This window comes from Plecotus auritus, assembly GCF_963455305.1.
Source record: "Plecotus auritus genome assembly, chromosome: 12".
NCBI classification, from domain to species: domain Eukaryota; kingdom Metazoa; phylum Chordata; class Mammalia; order Chiroptera; family Vespertilionidae; genus Plecotus; species Plecotus auritus.
The window spans coordinates 21,984,672-22,001,613 of NC_137778.1; the positions used below are offsets into that span (position 1 = coordinate 21,984,672).

Consider the following 16,942-nt stretch of genomic DNA (forward strand, 5'->3'; position numbering starts at 1 on the left):
AAAAAATAAAATAAAAATTTAAAAAATACTTAGTATACCTGAAACTAAGATAATATCATGTCAACTGTAATTTAAAAAGTGAAAAAAAGACCTATAGGAGAATTAGATATCATCCAATTATCTAAAACTGACTGTAGGGATGGTTGCACACGTCTGTGAATACACTAAAAATAATCTAATTGTACACTTTAAACAGGTAAACTGTATTGTATAAGAATTACATCTCAACAAAGTGATGCTCAATGGTTTATTTTGCTTTATTTCTAAAACTATTCAAGTAATATCTTGATTTTAACTATTAATTGTATTGAAAATAATTATTATTAAAATCCTTTATGTCAAGCAACCTAATTATCATTGTTTTTTTCTTACCATTATCCCCAGTTATCCTTAATTTAAATTCTTTGTAGAGTCTGTCTGTGTTTTTAATAATTTCCTCCATGTGTTGGAGCTCTGGTGGCATTGCCCCCTCCATACTTTTATGGCGATGAAATATCCCAAATCCAACATCTGTCCAGTTTTCCTGTAAATATTTAATAATCTTGAGAGAATCATATTTTGACACTAGAGAACTTCCAGTAAACTTCTCTTTATCTTCATTCAGTATCTAGAGAGTGAAAGGGAGGTAATGAAATTAGCACATTATCCACTAATGATTTCATCAAAGTCGAATCAGATCTTTATTTCAATTATTTTGGAGTTAAATATCCTATTATTATTTGTTCATACCATTTCTTCATCTGACATACATTTTATTTTCAAAATTAAAGTAAATTTAAATTAATTTGCTATCTTATAAGATTATCCATCGTTTACCAGGATGAAAATAATTGTTAAATCTATATGGGTAAAAAGTTGGTGATAGGCAGTTAAGTACCAGAGAGCTAAGCATGTTTAATTACTATATGCTTTGGTAAGGATATAATACATTTGTTTACATGATCCCCACTTTCTGTGTCCACTAGACTGGGAAAGTTCCTAGAATGTAATGGTTGTGTTTTATTCATACTTTATTTATCTGTCTAACCCCAAGTCCAAAACATGACATATCAATAAATATTTATAGAAGAAATAAAGTACTATTTATATATAAAGTTTGCCATTACCTGTGATTCAGATAATGGAATCAAATCATCCACACTTCAATAAGAATGACCATTACAGGGAAGCCATGTTGCAGAGCATTGAGGGTAGGAATTTTGGAGTTGGAGAGACATGGACTCAAACTCTGATTCAGCCACTTACCATTTGTAAGTAACTTAGGCAAGTTACTTAACATTTCTGTGAGTTGGGGATTATAAAACCTGCATCATGTGGCTGCTTAAAGAGTAAGATCACATATGAAAATCACCATTAGCCTAACAGAGTGTTTAATGAATGAATGGTTATCCCTACTAAATGAAGAAGCATGGATTATTTCAATTTTATCTAAGCAATGTCAAAATTACCAGAAAAACAGTTAAAAAAACAACCACCAGGTCACTAAACCAACTATATTGTGTATAAGACAACAAACCTTCAATTCTGAGAATATCCTGCTCAAGTCATTCCAAAAGAAAAGAAAATGGCTCACTGGGATCTGGATAACATTTTATCAAGTCACAAGTTTGATATTCACTTTGGAGGAATTTCAGTATATTATGTATTTTCCTCTGTCAAACTACTATAACCTGATAGTAATTTGATTAATAAAACCTATTTTGATAGTTCAAACACTTTTTAAAAGAGGTTACTAATAAACAAAATGTGGATTATACAGACAATGGATAGAAAGGAAATTTGACACGTGCTACGACATGAATAAATATTAAGAACATTATGCTGAAGGAAGGATGACAGTCACAAAGGCCAAATCTAAATGATTCCACTTATATGAGGTGCCCAGAGACAGAAAGTAGAGTGGTGGTTGCCAGGGACTAGGGCAGGAGGAAATGGGCATTAGTGTTTAATGGGTGGGTAGAGTTTCAATTTGGGAAGATGAAAAAAGTTTTAGAGATGGATGGTGGTGATGTTTGCACAAGAATGTAAATGTACTTAATGCCACTGAACTGTACACTTAAATTGGTAAATTTTATGTTTATGTATATTTTATAATTTTAAAAATGATGTTATTGATTTTAAAAGTCCAATTTGTCCTTAAGACAAAAGCCAGGTATAGGAGAAGCACAAATGTTACATCTTACAGTTAGAGAACTGTAATTGAAAAAAAGAAAAAAGAAAAGAAAAAAACCTATAGGAGAATCAGATATCTCCTCCCTGCCTTTTTTTCTGGCAGCTTAACTTATTTGACCCAAAAATCTGAAATAGAACTGAAAATAAAATGTTTAAGCGTATTTTTAAAAGCCCCTGTAGTCTTGCTGTTTTCCTTGTCTTACCCAAAACTTAGTATGGCATTTTAAAGATTGAGATGTGACTCAGTTGGAGGTGAGGAGTGGCAAGTCTTACCTTTAGCCAGTTCTTGAAGTCTGGAAGAATTGATTCAAATATATTTCCTTTACCAAGGGATAAAATATCTTCTACACTGAAAGAAGGAAAAAAAAAAAAAAGAGCAGGGTCTCAGAACATGGTATAAAGAAAGAAAATCATGAATCCATACACCATATAACAATATTATGCTTCTCCTTAATGATTTTCAAGCATACCTTCCAGGTTCAGCTCCCCTTCCATAGGCATTCATCTTTAAATTTACAAATAAAAACATAAATTCAGATTCTACTCAGGCCTGAATAACCAAGTTACAGGGTCAGAGGCCATAGTAGTATTAAAAAGGTCATTTCGCCCTAGTTGGTTTGGCTCAATGGATAGAGCTTTCTATGGACTAAAGGGTCTTGGGTTCGATTCCGGTCAAGGACACATACCTAGGTTGCAGCTCAATTCCTGGCCCTGGTCAGGGCGCATGCAGGAGGCAACCAGTCGATGTGTCTCTCTTGTATTGATGTTTCTGTCTCTCCCTCTCCCTTCCATTCTCTCTAAAAATCAATGGGAAAATACCCTCAGGTGAGGATTAAAAAAAAAAAAAGGTGATCTATGGGTCTTCGGTATCCAAAATTAGATCACCATAAGAATAATTCCTGTTGAATACAGCTGTCAAAACAACATGTAAATAGAAAGGAAGCCTAATGAATAATTTAGGTCAGGAGCCCCAACTTCTGATAGGAAAGTTTCCTGTCATATCTCTAAAGTCTCACAAGAAAGCTGTTGATAAAGAAGTTCCTAGAGAGAAAGGGAGAAGAGAACCACTGCCATCTGTGCTCCCCTCCCAGCTAAGGGTCAATCAATGGGAATGGCAGCAGCAACCAGCCTGGATATGTACCAGCTTCAACTTTCAGAACTTCCAAATCTACTAACTGGGAAACCTCTCAGAGGATATGGAAAAAACTGAAACCACCATTCTCAATTTGAAATGCAAATGATACTTAAATGTGTTGAGTCTAACCTGCATTCAAAGTATAGATTCCCACTAACTTTGGCTGTGATCCAGCCTAGACTTAACTACTTGATAGACAGCCTTTTCCACTGTCAGATTTTTCTATTGTTATACAATATAAGAGCCAATCAAAACCAATCTCCTTACAACTGCCACCTGTGGATTTCACTTCTCTGCACATGCGATGCGCTATGCTAAAGAATTTGCAAACAGATCCAGATAGCATCCAAGTTTGCCAATAGTAAAGAGGAAAGAAAAGAAAGAGTTGGACTTTAAACAGAAGTAGTAGCAGATGGACAGAGGGATCAGGATGGACTGCCAAGATGATTAGCACTAGAAACCATTAGAAAATTCAAACTCCTGCCAAAACCGGTTTGGCTCAGTGGATAGAGCGTCGGCCTGCGGACTGAAGGGTCCCGGGTTCGATTCCGGTCAAGGGCATGTACATTGGTTGCGGGCACATCCCCAGTGGGAGGTGTGCAGGAGGCAGCTGATCGATGTTTCTCTCTCATCGATGTTTCTGGCTCTCTATCCCTCTTCCTTCCTCTCTGTAAAATATCAATAAAATATATTAAAAAAAAAAAAAAGAAAAAAAAAAAAGAAAATTCAAACTCCCAAAACTGTGTCCTTGTAAGGGTTGCTGGTACATTACCAAAATCAATGGTAGAGTAATTACAAGGCAAAAGAGAGAGGAAGAATTGAACTGAGTTATCAGACATGACACAGTATAATCAGAAACACAAGATTCCTGGAGGCTCACTTATTAGTTTTGAAGAACTTCTGCCATTTGATAAGGCCATCCTTAATCACGAGCAATTTCTGCCTTGTAGATTCTTCGTTTTCTTCCACTTCCTGTTTAAATTTACTCACTAAGTTTCTCCATTTCTGTGTCAACTTCTGCAACAATGCAAGGTCCGAAGTGTCCTAGATAAAATGCATGGAATCAAACCATCTTTTCATTTATTAATGTAACAAATAGTTATTAGCATACACCAAGCCATTATTAATATTGAAATACCAGAGAAATCCATAGAAAATGGATTACAAAATTAAAAAGATATTCCTCTTTCAAAATATCATCAGTGACACTACTATATAGCCCCTTCAGTGGTATATTTTCCGTGGAACAAGTATTGGAGGCAAAATTTTTTTCCTTTGCAACAAGAGCCCAATTTCCCCATGAAACTTTCATGGGAGGTAGTGCAGTACACTGGAAAGAACAGAAATTCAAAGCCAAACAGAACCAAATGTAAATCTGAGACATTTAACTGGCTGTGGAACCTGGGGGAATGTTATTTAATCTATTTGAGATTAATTTTCTTATCCATTATAATAGGACTAAAGGCCCAGTGCACGAAAATTCGTGCAAGTGGGGTGGGGGCCCCCTCAGCCTAGCCTGCCCCCTCTCGCAGCCCAGGAGCCCTCAGGAGATGTCCTACTGATGGCTTAGGCCTAAGCCACAGTCTGGCCTCCCTCTGCAGGAGGTGACCGGGACGATCAGGGGAAGGCGCCACACCCATCACCCTGCTGCTGCTGCCACAGCCGGCCCTCCTCAGCCCTCACAGGTGCTGCAGCTTTGTCCGGAAGGACATCTGGAAGACATCCAGTCTATCGGGTGTAATTAGCATATTACCCTTTTATTAGTATAGATTGTCAAAAGAATTAAATGAAATGACTAGGGTAAATGGTTTGACTCTAGAAACACTGAGTACCACTTTCCTCCTTGTGTGCTCACTGAATTTCCGTATTAAATTGCAGAGAATGAATCAATAATACAACTATTTTAATAAACACAGCTCATTACAACTTTTTTAGTTTAACTAATAAATAGAGTAACTATAAATAACATTTACAGTGTTATTAACTTAGATAAACTGCTTAACTTGCTTTGATTAGAAGACCTTTATTCACCTTTCCTTCGATTTTTCATTCTGCCACAATAAAGCACAAATGTAAAACTATATTTAAAATTTAACCTATAAATTTAGCAAAAGCCTCTTATAGTCTCAACCCTCGACAGCTGGAGTCTCTTTTTCCATAAGTTACGTGAACTGAGGTTTACCTTCGTTGACAGCAGTATAATGAAATGCTTAGCATATTTATTCCAGGCTTTTTCATTGAGGTAAAGGTTTTTAGCCAATATGACTCTATTTTTTTGAATTACCTATATTAAAAAAGAACTGAAATTAAGATCCTAAATCATTAACAAATCACTTTAATTTATTAAACCAACTTTACACTGAACTATGAACTCAATCACAATGATTTATATAAATCATGAACTAGTTTGAATCACAAATTTATATTTTCTAAAACTACTAAACTAGAACCAAATTGGAGTATAGTATGTAGCAGAAGTTCTCACACAATTTGATACCAAACACATGTTACAGCCATAGCTGGTTTGGCCCAGTGGACAGAGTATCGGCCTGCAGACTGAAGAGTCCTGGGTTTGATTCCGGTCAAGGACACATGCCCAGGTTGTGGGTTCAATCCCCAGTGTGGGGTGTGCAAGAGGCAGCCGATCAGTGAGTTTCTCTTATCATCGTGTTTCTATTTCTCCCTCTCTCTTCCTCTCTGAAATCAATAAAAAATATATTAAAATACACACACACACACACACACACAAAAAGTCATACTCTTAATAATTATTGAGAACTTCAAAGAGCTTTTCTATATATGATTTTATCTATTGATATTTACTATATTGCTAGTTAAAACTGAAAATATTTAAAATCCATTTGTTAATTCACTTAAATATAACATTAATAAATTAACATACGTTAACATAAATAACATTTTTATGAAAAAATAATTTTATTTTCCAAAACAAAAAAAATTGGAGAAAAGATCACCACTTTCACATTTTTAAAAAATCTCTTTAATAGAACTGAATTTTCATATTTGCTTCTGCATTCAATCTGTTGCAATATTCCATATCATGTAACTTCAAAAAAATCCACTACACTCATGTGAGAATGACAGTGAGGCAAATAACATTCTAGCATTAAGATGAAAGTAGTTTTAACATAAATAAATAAGTGAAGAAAAAAAGATGAAAGTAGTTTTGACCTCATGAAAAGGTCTCATAGACCCCCAAGAGGTCATACTTTGAGAACCACTTATATAATGAATCAATTACCAGTATATAGTCATTCAGTGAATGACTATTCTAGACACTGTGCATGTAGCTGTAAACAAAAGAAATAAAGTCCTTATTTTCAGGGAGTTGACATGCTAGCTGTCATTTCCTGTTGGAAGGAACTTTAGGGTGATTTAACACAAAGCCCCATCAATTCGAGGCATTCTTTTAGAGAACCCTCTGCCAGCGGTCAATTCTCTACTGATTAAATACTTCTAGAGCGAGGGAACTCACTTGTCTTCTTTATTTTTCCTAATGAATATGCCTAGCTCCCGGATTTGTTTCTTATATATTTACTGTCATGACTATTACCCCTTTACCCTCCTCCCCTTGGCTCCCACCCCATCATTTTTTAACTTTTTGTCCAATTGAAATTTGTAAAATGAAATTTTATTCAAACAAAAAGGAAGTTCAAGTTATGATTCCTGATGAACCAACCTTTAGGGCCAATTCATATGTGGCTGTGCTCCAGATATCTCTTTCTGCCATTAATTGTTTAATATCATTCTCCATCCTTCCTCTTTGTAACATATATAAGTCATGGTAATCTTCTACAATTCTAAAAGAAAAATTAAGAAACAGCTATATTGCCGAAACCGGTTTGGCTCAGTGGATAGAGCGTTGGCCTGCGGACTGAAAGGTCCCGGGTTCAATTCCGGTCAAGGGCATGTGCCTTGGTTGCGGGCACATCCCCGGTGGGAGGTATGCAGGAGGCAGCTGATCGATGTTTCTCTCTCATCGATGTTTCTAGCTTTCTATCCCTCTCCCTTCCTCTCTGCGAAATATCAATAAAATATATTAAAAAAAAAAAAGAAACAGCTATAAAGGACATTTTTAAAAAGAAGAACTTTTTTTTTTTTTTAAAGCAAGTTGTCCCTTTAAAACTGATCATAAGGTAATTATAGTCTAATTGCTGGATATTTTGATAATAGAAATAGAAGAAAAATATTCATAGTTCATTTAAAAATCTCACAAAAGTTAAAGTAAAGCCCTAACTGGTTTGGCTCAGCGGATAGAGCATCGGCCTGCAGACTGAAGGGTCCCAGGTTCGATTCCAGTCAAGGGCATCTACCTTGGTTGCAGGCACATCCCTAGTAGGGGGAGTGCAAGAGGCAGCTGACTGATGTTTCTCTCTCATCGATGTTTCTAACTCTCTATCCTTCTCCCTTCCTCTATGTAAAAAAATCAATAAAGTATATTTAAAAAAGAAAAAGTTAAAGTAAAAAGTTCAATATACTGTTCCCTGCTCTAAATATTTTTCATTATATTCTTCTAATAGAATTTTCACAGCATGGTATTCCAATAACATAACACTATATCTAATAAAAATTTTAGAAAACAAGTAGCAATAATACAGTAATGTTATTGTTAAGCTTGTATTTCTCAAAGACTTAGGATTCTTTACTAAAGGCATAAAGCCCAATTGTTGTGAGACATTACATTTTAAAATTACATGTAATTAGTATAAGATTTAAAGAAATTCACTTGCCGTGAAAAGAAATTCTCCACCAACCAACCAAAAGCTAAGTATAGAGGAGAGAAACCAAGATGGCGGCATAGGTAAGCACCTAAACTGCTGCCTCGCACAACAATTTCAAAACTACAACTAAAAGACAGAACGGACACCATCCAGAACCACAGGAAAGCTGGCTAGGTGGAAATTCTACAACTAGAAGGAAAGAGAAGAGCTCACAGAGAATTGGAGGTACGGCAAAGGGTCTTTGTGCGCGCGCAGAGAGGAAGGGCGGCTGAGAGCCTGGATGACTTTCTCTGGCGGAAGGGGGAAGGAAGCCCCCGACCGCACTGAACCCCAGGTCTGACTGCACTGAACCCCAGTTCCGGGCAAGCCCCTGGGGACCCACGCTCTTATGGGGGGAGTCTGGACTCTCGGGTGGAGACTCGGGAGCTGGGGAAGGCAGAGGTCTGAAGGCACGCGCGTGCCAGTGAGCACAAAGGCTGCAGAGGTTGCCACAGGCTTTCCCTAGTGGAAGGGAGTCAGAGGCTCCTGACTGCACTGAGCCCCAGTTCTGACTGCACTGGACCCCAGTTCCAGGTGAGCCCCTGGAGACCCACGTTCTTGTGGGGGGAATCTGGACTCTCGGGCGGAGATTCGGGAGCCAGGGAAGGCGGAGGTCTGAAGGCGCGCGCGCACCAGTGCGCACAAAGGCTGCGGAGGTTACCACAGGCTTTCCCTAGTGGAAGGGAGTCGGAGACTCCTGACTGCACTGGGCCCCAGTTCTGACTGCACTGAACCCCGGTTCCAGGCGAGCCCCTGGGGACCCACGCTCTTATGGGGGGAGTCTGGACTCTCAGGCGGAGACTCGGGAGCCGGAGAAGACAGAGGTCTGAAGGTGCGCGCGTGCACGCAAGGGCAAGGCTGACAGGAAGCCAAGACTGTCTGCTCCGCCCTGAGACTCCACCCCATCCAAGCTGAACACAGAGGCTATTGCAATTTGGCAAGTCTAATCCTATAAGGCTGTCTCCAGCACAGAAGTTCTCCCAGCGTAGACACAGCTGATCCTTACAGCCAACTGGCCTGGAGGTCAATTCCTCCCAGTGATACCAACAACAATCAAGACTCAATTACAACAAGGCTGTACACACAGTCCACAAAGGGGTGCACCAAGAGTGTCCACCTCAGGTTAACTGGGGAGGCCGACCCACTGGGCCATATAGGAAACCTAGCACACAAATCTACCCTACCAACTCAGGGAAGCAGTGAAAACGCCGTGTCAAAGAAACAGATCACAAATGAAAGAAATGGAGGAAAACAAATGACTGGATATAGAATTCAAAACCACGGTTATAAGGCTTTTTAAGAATATCCTAGAAAAGGCCGATAAATATAACGAGACCCTCGAAGATATGAAAAAGGACCAACTAGAAATTAAACATACACTGACTGAAATAAAAAATATTATACAGAGGCCCAAAAACAGACTAGAGGAACACAAGAATCAAGTTAAAGAATTGAAATACAAAGAAGCAAAAAACACTTAACCGAAAAAGCAAAAAGAAAAAAAAAAAAAATCCAAAAAGTTGAAGATAGTGTAAGAAGCCTCTGGGACAACTTCAAGCGTACCAACATCAGAATTATGGGGGTGCTAGAAAAGAGAGAGAGCAAGATCCTGAAAATCTATTTGAAGAAATAATGACAGAAAACTTCCCCCACCTGGTGAAAGAAATAGAATTACAAGTCCAGGAAGCGCACAGAACCCCAAACAAAAGGAATCCAAAGAGGACCACACCAAGACACATCATAATTAAAATGCCAAGAGCAAAAGACAAAGAGAGAATATTAAAAGCAGCAAGAGAAAAACAGTTAATTACCTACAAAGGAGCACCCATAGGACTGTCAACTGATTTCTCAACAGAAACTATGCAGGCCAGATGGGAGTGGCAAGAAATTTTCAATGTGATGAATAGCAAGAACCTACAACCAAGATTACTCTACCCAGCAAAGCTATCATTCAGAATTGAAGGGCAGATAAAGAGCTTCACAGATAAGAAAAAGCTAAAGGAGTTCATCACCACCAAACCAGTATTATATGAAATGCTGAAAGGTAATTTTAAAGAAGAGGAAGAAGAAAAAAGTAAAGATAAAAATTATGAACAACAAATACATATCTATCAACAAGTGAACCTAAAAATCAAGTGAGTTAAAAACCTGAGGAACAGAATAATCTGGTGAATAGAATCAGGGGCATAGAAAGGGAGTGGACTGATAATTCTCAGGGGAAAAGGGGTACAGGGGGTTTAGGAAGAGACTGGACAAAAATCATACACCTATGGATGAGGACAGTGGGGGGGAGGTAAGGGCAGAAAGTGGGGTGGGAACCGGGTGGAGGGGAGCTATGGGGGGAAAAAGGAGAAACAATTGTAATAATCTGAATAAAGATTTATTAAAAAAAAAAAAAAGCTAAGTATAATTAAGTACCTTTTTCTTAAATATGTTTCCTTTGTGTTTACCAGAATATACCCTTTCCTTCTAACCTACTGAAGCTTCTCTTAGAATTAAAAGCCTTTCTGAGATTAAATACAAACACAGAAGTAGTAAAATGAATAGAAGCATTTGATAAACCTTTTAAAACACATCCTCCTAAGGAATATTAACTTTGCTACATGAATTAAAAGCCAGCAAAGCATTGAACCCTGGCTGCTTTCAAACTACAATGGCACGTTACAGAGGCAAAACTGACTGAGTAATTGCATCAGAAATCATATCTCACCATTTGACCCTTTACAGAAAAAAAATTGCTAACCCCAAGTAGAGAATAAAACATTAAGACCATAGTAGAATCACTAAAATCCTCCCCCCAAAAACTAGACTCACACTATTCATTACGAAAATGCAAACAAAAACCAGGTATCTTTTCATACCTATCCAATTAATAAAATATGGGCAAAAGGCAACTCTCCCATACTGATGAATGGATATATACTGGTGCAACTACTTTGTGGAATATTTGGCAACATCTAGCAAGACAAGGCTATGCATATTATATGACACAGTAACTCCACTTCTAGGTATACACCCCTAGAAGACTATCACTCAAGAAGACATTAGACATCTACAAGATGTGCATTACAACAGTGCCTGGAGGAGTTAATATATTTAATGAACTTTACACTGTTGTAATTTTAAAACACCTTCAAATGTTTCTATAAAATTTTGAAATAAAGTGAGAAGCAAGTATGACATAATGACAAACATTTGGTAACTCACTTGGCATTCTTTTCAGCATCTAAAAGAGCTTGTGCCAAATCCTGGTGGGTCTTCTCTGCATCCTTTGTTAACTTCATATCATGTGCCCGAACCAAACACAGCTCCCTGAAATAAAGCAAAGAACTTTTATAATCATATAAAAGTCGATTATAACTTTTATAATCATCATCAATATAAAAGTTGATTTGGTATCAGTTAAAGATTTCCAAAACTTTCTACCCAGGAAAATCAGGTTTATACTCAAGAATCTTCGCAGTTATCACTGTACATCTCTTCCTAGTTTTTCCACTTTACAAACCAAATCAATAAACCTAGTGTACATATGGATGGACTCTTGCCAGGTTTGTCAATGGAATCAGGCTGGCTAGAAAAGGCAGAAAGAAAATGTGGGGGTATCCTCTAGAATGGAGTGAAGGTAGGTGCTGACAGGCAAGGCCTCCAGGCTGCTCTATCCTACCCTCTGACCTGCCTATACTACCCTTTTCATTCTTGCCACTAATTATCTTGCTATGAGTTTAGGTGATCACTGACCTTGATTGCTATATAATGCTTATTTTCTTTGGCATTTGAACCTTAACATCCATAATCAAGGCACTGCTCTGTAAACCTGATTTAAAAAAATCTCTATCTTAGACAGAAGAACCAGATCTTTTCCCTACTGAATATACACAGAGCCCTAGTTTTGTGTTAACCTGTGTAATCCATGACTGTATATCTATATCTACATCTACATCTATATCCAGTCCTTTCTGTTCTCTTGCTAAACATGAAAAGAAAACAAGAGTCCTCACCTTTAACCATTCTACTTTCCCTGAGTATTCTTGACTCACTTTAGAGACATGGCTTTGACTTTTGTGTTTAAGATAATCAATTTTTACCTGGTCAGTTCCTCAATAACATTCTTAAAATTGTACAATTCTTGCAAAATGCGCTGATCCATCAATCGCTGAGTTACCAAGTCCTTGTAGAAGTCAATCATCTGCCGGGCAATTTGGTCAAGCATTTGTACATACCGTTCTCTGCATGATAAAGTAGGAAACCAAGACATCATGCAGAAGAAAAGGAAAAAGGAGCAAAAATATGAGAGAGAAAGTAATGTTAGAGAAACACTGAACAGACACAAATACAGAAAAAGAAATGCCAAATTAGAATGAGGATAGGAACAACTAAAGTCTGAGGTGTCAACCTAAGAACAAAGCCAGGAGGGATAGGTGAGGAATCCTGGCAAAGGAACTAGATGACCTAGAGTGTATCCAAACCTTCCCCTTCTGAGGAGTTGGTGTAAGCAGGAATCTTCTAGCTGACTTTAGGCGTTCGCTTCTAGAGGCCAAAATAGGGTGGGGTTCTATCCCAGGAAGTCTAAACAGAAAGAGACAGGCAGGCAAGCCAAAGCCCTTTAAGAAAAGTTGAGTCAGACACTGGGGAGACAAAAATACTAACTCCAAAGTTCCAGAGATAGGATCAGAATAGGTCTTCAAAGCTAAGGATTTAGAATAGGGTAAAGTTGGAGTTAAGAATACAAAGTAGGTGAGAATAGGCAATGAGGTCTCGGGGTGATTGCTGCCAACATTCATGATGTGTTGTGGAATGGTGAAACATTCCGTAGGTCCAGAATAATCTAGTGGCCAGCATTTCGTTGTGGTAGGAGCTCTTTAGAAGGTCTAGGGGCAATCTTCAATTAGAAAGTCTTTTGTAGTCCTGAGCCTGGTATCTTAGAGCAGCAGTCACCAACCTTTCGGACCTGGTGGACCACTGTCTTAGAGAGTTTTCCCTGCTTCACAAGTTTGTTGTGAGGATCCATTAGAAGTCCCCAGGAAATGGTACCACCATGCATGCCCTGGGAATCATGCTTGGTATCAGCCTCGAACCTCCTCTCTCTGCATGTTACTGTAGCTTTGTGCTCTGTCTCATTGAGTGCTTTCCAGTCAGCTAGAGTGTGTCTCTGCTTTTTAGGAACCTGCCTCTGAGGCCTGTTGCTGCAGAAGGAGGATTTCATATGAAACAGCATTTCATAATAACTGTTTTTTATAGGGGGAAGAATAACCGCCAGATGGGTGTGAGAGGGGTGTGAGCTGAACAGGACTCTCTGATTACACAGAAATAGGGCTGACGCTGTAATTCTTTTTGGTTGATACTATAAATATCTCTGGATGCAGGCACCTGACTTTTTTTCAGTTGTTATTTTCCCCCAACATTTTATTATGGAAATTTCCAAATACCTATAAAAATCAATTGGATTTTACTGTGAGTTCATATATACCTACCCCCTAGATTCTGTCATTTTAGTCAACTTGCTTTATCATTTTTCTAGCCATCTAGCTATTCTTTTATTCATCCATCAATTTCATGCACTGCAGAGTAAATTGCAGACATCTGTGTATTTTCTCTTAAATATTTCCACATGTATATTATTAACCAGAGTTTATTATTAGTCTGTAAAATTTATATGTAAAATTTACATATACTGAAATGCACAGATCTTGTACTTATTGACTTTTGACAAATACATATAGAGCCCAAACCCTTATAAAGAATTGAGTATTACCATCACCCCACAAAGTTCCCTAATGCTCTCTCCCAGTAGATACCTACCCCCACTTCTCCAGAAGTTCCTATTTCTTGCCATCTTAGATTAGCTTTGCCTATTTAGGAACTTTCCATAAATGGGATCATGTACTATCCATTGTTATATGTAAGACATTTCAAGTAGTATGTTTTTGAGATCCATCCATATCGTTGCATGTATTGGTGGTTTGTTCCTTTTTACTCTGAGTATGGTATGATGGAACAAAAACCAGTTTGTTTATCTGTCCCCCTATTGATGAACACTGGGTTGTTTCCAGTTTGGGGGTATTTTGAAAAAATACTATGAACATAATTGTTTAAATTTTTAAAATGTACTTTAATTTCTTGGATAAATATGTAGGAGTGAGAGTGCCAGTTCATACGGTAGATTTACATTTATTTTTATAAGAAATTGTCATATCTTTTCCCAAAGTGGCTGTACCATTGTATACCTCCACTGACAATGTAGGAGTGTTCTGGTTACTGCATATTTTTGCTCACATTTGGTTTTGCAAGTCTTTCTATTTTTAACAATTCTGGTGGGTGTGTATGTTATTATAGTTTTAACTTGCATTTCCCTGCCAATTGATTATGTTGAGCACTTTTTCATGAGCTTATTGAGGATGTGTTCTTTTTGTGAAATGTTTTAAATGTTTGCCTATTTTAAAATTGTGTTGCCTCTTTATTATTGAGCTGTAGTTCTTTATGTATCCTAGAAACTAGCTCTTGATGATGTTCCAACAACTTACTCCGTATCTAATCTTGACCGTCTCTTATTAATGGCTTTGTTCCTAGTGTCTCAGCACTGTCAGACAGGGGAGGTCAGCTTCCATAAATTACAGTGGACAAATAGGGCAAATTCATGTTATTAATGCCCATTCAGGAGAAACAGATATGACTCTATAGCAAGTAAGCTGCAGAACGCAGTATTTTAATTCTCCTGTTTCTTTCAGCTTTTGGAAAGTACCAGTGTTGTGAGGAGGATAATAATAATAATAATAGTATTTATTATCATCATCTATAATAATTACATTTATTGAGTATCTAATTCTGTGCTTTCATTTAAACCTTACCACAATCCTAAGAAGCATCTTAATGCTTGACAGAGTAGACAATCAATAAATATTACTGACTGAGTAATGATCAAATAAACAAATGAAAATTTTCACAGTAGCTATTATCTTCATTTACAGATGGGAAATATAAGGCTCAGACTTTTACCTAGATCACAAACAGGTGATATTTTGAAACCAGATCAGTCTATCTTCAGAATCTATACTTTTTCCACCATTTCACATAACAGTTCACTCCCAAACATAAAAGAACATGGTGTCAAACATCTCAATAGCAATCATCTTAAGGAAATTCTCAATTATTATATTTTTATTATAGAAAATACAATAAAAATGTAATTAGGCTCCTTCTTATCAATAGGACAGAGAAGTGTACTTTTGTGATTTTCTCAGATGCAGAGATAAAAACAGAATTCTAATATAAAATTCTGGAATAGAAATTGGAATACTCTAATAACAGCTCTCACCTGATTTTGGACAGTAGTTCTCCTCTATCTGCACAGTCCACACTGACTTGTCGAATAAGTTCATGAAATACTGTATTATAAATGGTCTGTTCCTTCTTCAATGTATGTAGCAGTTTGTGCATCTGGCAGAAGATAAGTTAATTAGCATTTATCATGGTCTTGTCAGTAAAAAATGTTTTAGGATTTAATCACCCTGAATGTGAACTAAGTTTTAGAAACACCTTGATTACTTTATTTCACTTACATTTTCTGTTATAAATATTTATATACAAAAATTATATCTTATTTTTTAAAATCTGTGTCTAATCATTGAACCTCTTTATATGATGCACTGAGGTCACAATATCACTTTTATGTTATTTCTGCCAAAATACAAAACCTGAATCTAATTATGACTACACATTAGACAAACCAAAATTGAGGGACATTCTACAGAATAACTGGCCTGTGCTCTCCTAAATATCAAGATCAAGACACACAAAGAACTCTTTCAGATTATAGTTGTCTAAAGGAAAGTGACAGCCTGGCCGGTGTGGTTCAGTGGTTGAGTCACTATTAGATACCTAGTCAGGGCACATTCCCAGGTTGTGGGCTTGATCCCCAGTAGGGAGGGTGCAGGAGGCAGCCAATTAATGATTCTCTATCATCATTGATGTTTCTATCTCTCCCTCTCCCTCCCTCTCTGCAATCAATAAAAATACTTTTTTTTTTTTTAAAGAAAAGTGACAAGAAAAAGCACTGTGTGATCCTGGGATCCTGAAAGAGCAGGAAAAATAGTGATGAAAGCCATTATAGGGACAATTGTTATCAATGTTAAATTCCCTGATTTTGAAAACTGTACTATGAATATGTAAGAGAATGTCCTCATCCATAAGAAATATACCCTGATTGGGAAAATTGGACAGATACATGCAAAAAAAAAAAAAAAAAGAAACTAGATCACCAACTTACACCATACACAAAAATAAACTCAAAATGGATAAAGGACTTAAACATAAGAAGGGAAACCATAAAAATACTAGAGGAATCCACAGACAGAGAAATCTCAGACATATGCCGAAGCAGTTTCTTCACCGATACCGCTCCTAGGGCAATGGAAGCTAAAGAGAAAATAAACAAATGGGACTACATCAAAATAAAAAGCTTTTGCACAGCAAAAGAAACCATCAACAAAACAACAAGAAATCCCACAGTATGGGAGAACATATTTGCAAATGTTATTACTGATAAAGGTTTAATCTCCAACATCTACAGGGAACTTATACAACTTAATAAAAGGAAGATAAATGATCCAATAAAAAAATGGGCAATGGACCTAAATAGAATCTTTTCAAAAGAAGACAGAAGGAAGACCAAGAGACATGTGAAAACATGCTCAAAGTCACTAATTATCCGAGAGATGCAAATCAAAACAACAATGCGGTACCATCTCACACCTGTCAGAATGGCAATCAACAAATCAACAAACAACAAGTGCTGGCGAGGATGTGGAGAAAAAGGAACCCTGGTGCACTGCTGGTGGGAATGCAGACTGGTGCAGCC

General features: G+C 37.3%; 1 protein-coding gene across 1 annotated transcript in view; it reads right to left on the minus strand.

Annotated features, from left to right (window-relative positions):
- Positions 1 to 16,942, minus strand: part of AXDND1 (axonemal dynein light chain domain containing 1) — a gene marked incomplete at its 5' end in the record, with an annotated part of 55,511 nt that overhangs the window by 22,058 nt on the left and 16,511 nt on the right. Inside the window, 8 exons of the mRNA XM_080647806.1 lie at positions 373 to 607; positions 2,446 to 2,521; positions 4,188 to 4,351; positions 5,490 to 5,591; positions 7,008 to 7,128; positions 11,296 to 11,400; positions 12,174 to 12,314; positions 15,401 to 15,522. Of these exons, the coding sequence (XP_080503932.1) occupies positions 373 to 607; positions 2,446 to 2,521; positions 4,188 to 4,351; positions 5,490 to 5,591; positions 7,008 to 7,128; positions 11,296 to 11,400; positions 12,174 to 12,314; positions 15,401 to 15,522 (1,066 nt within the window). The remainder of the gene's footprint in view (positions 1 to 372; positions 608 to 2,445; positions 2,522 to 4,187; positions 4,352 to 5,489; positions 5,592 to 7,007; positions 7,129 to 11,295; positions 11,401 to 12,173; positions 12,315 to 15,400; positions 15,523 to 16,942) is intronic.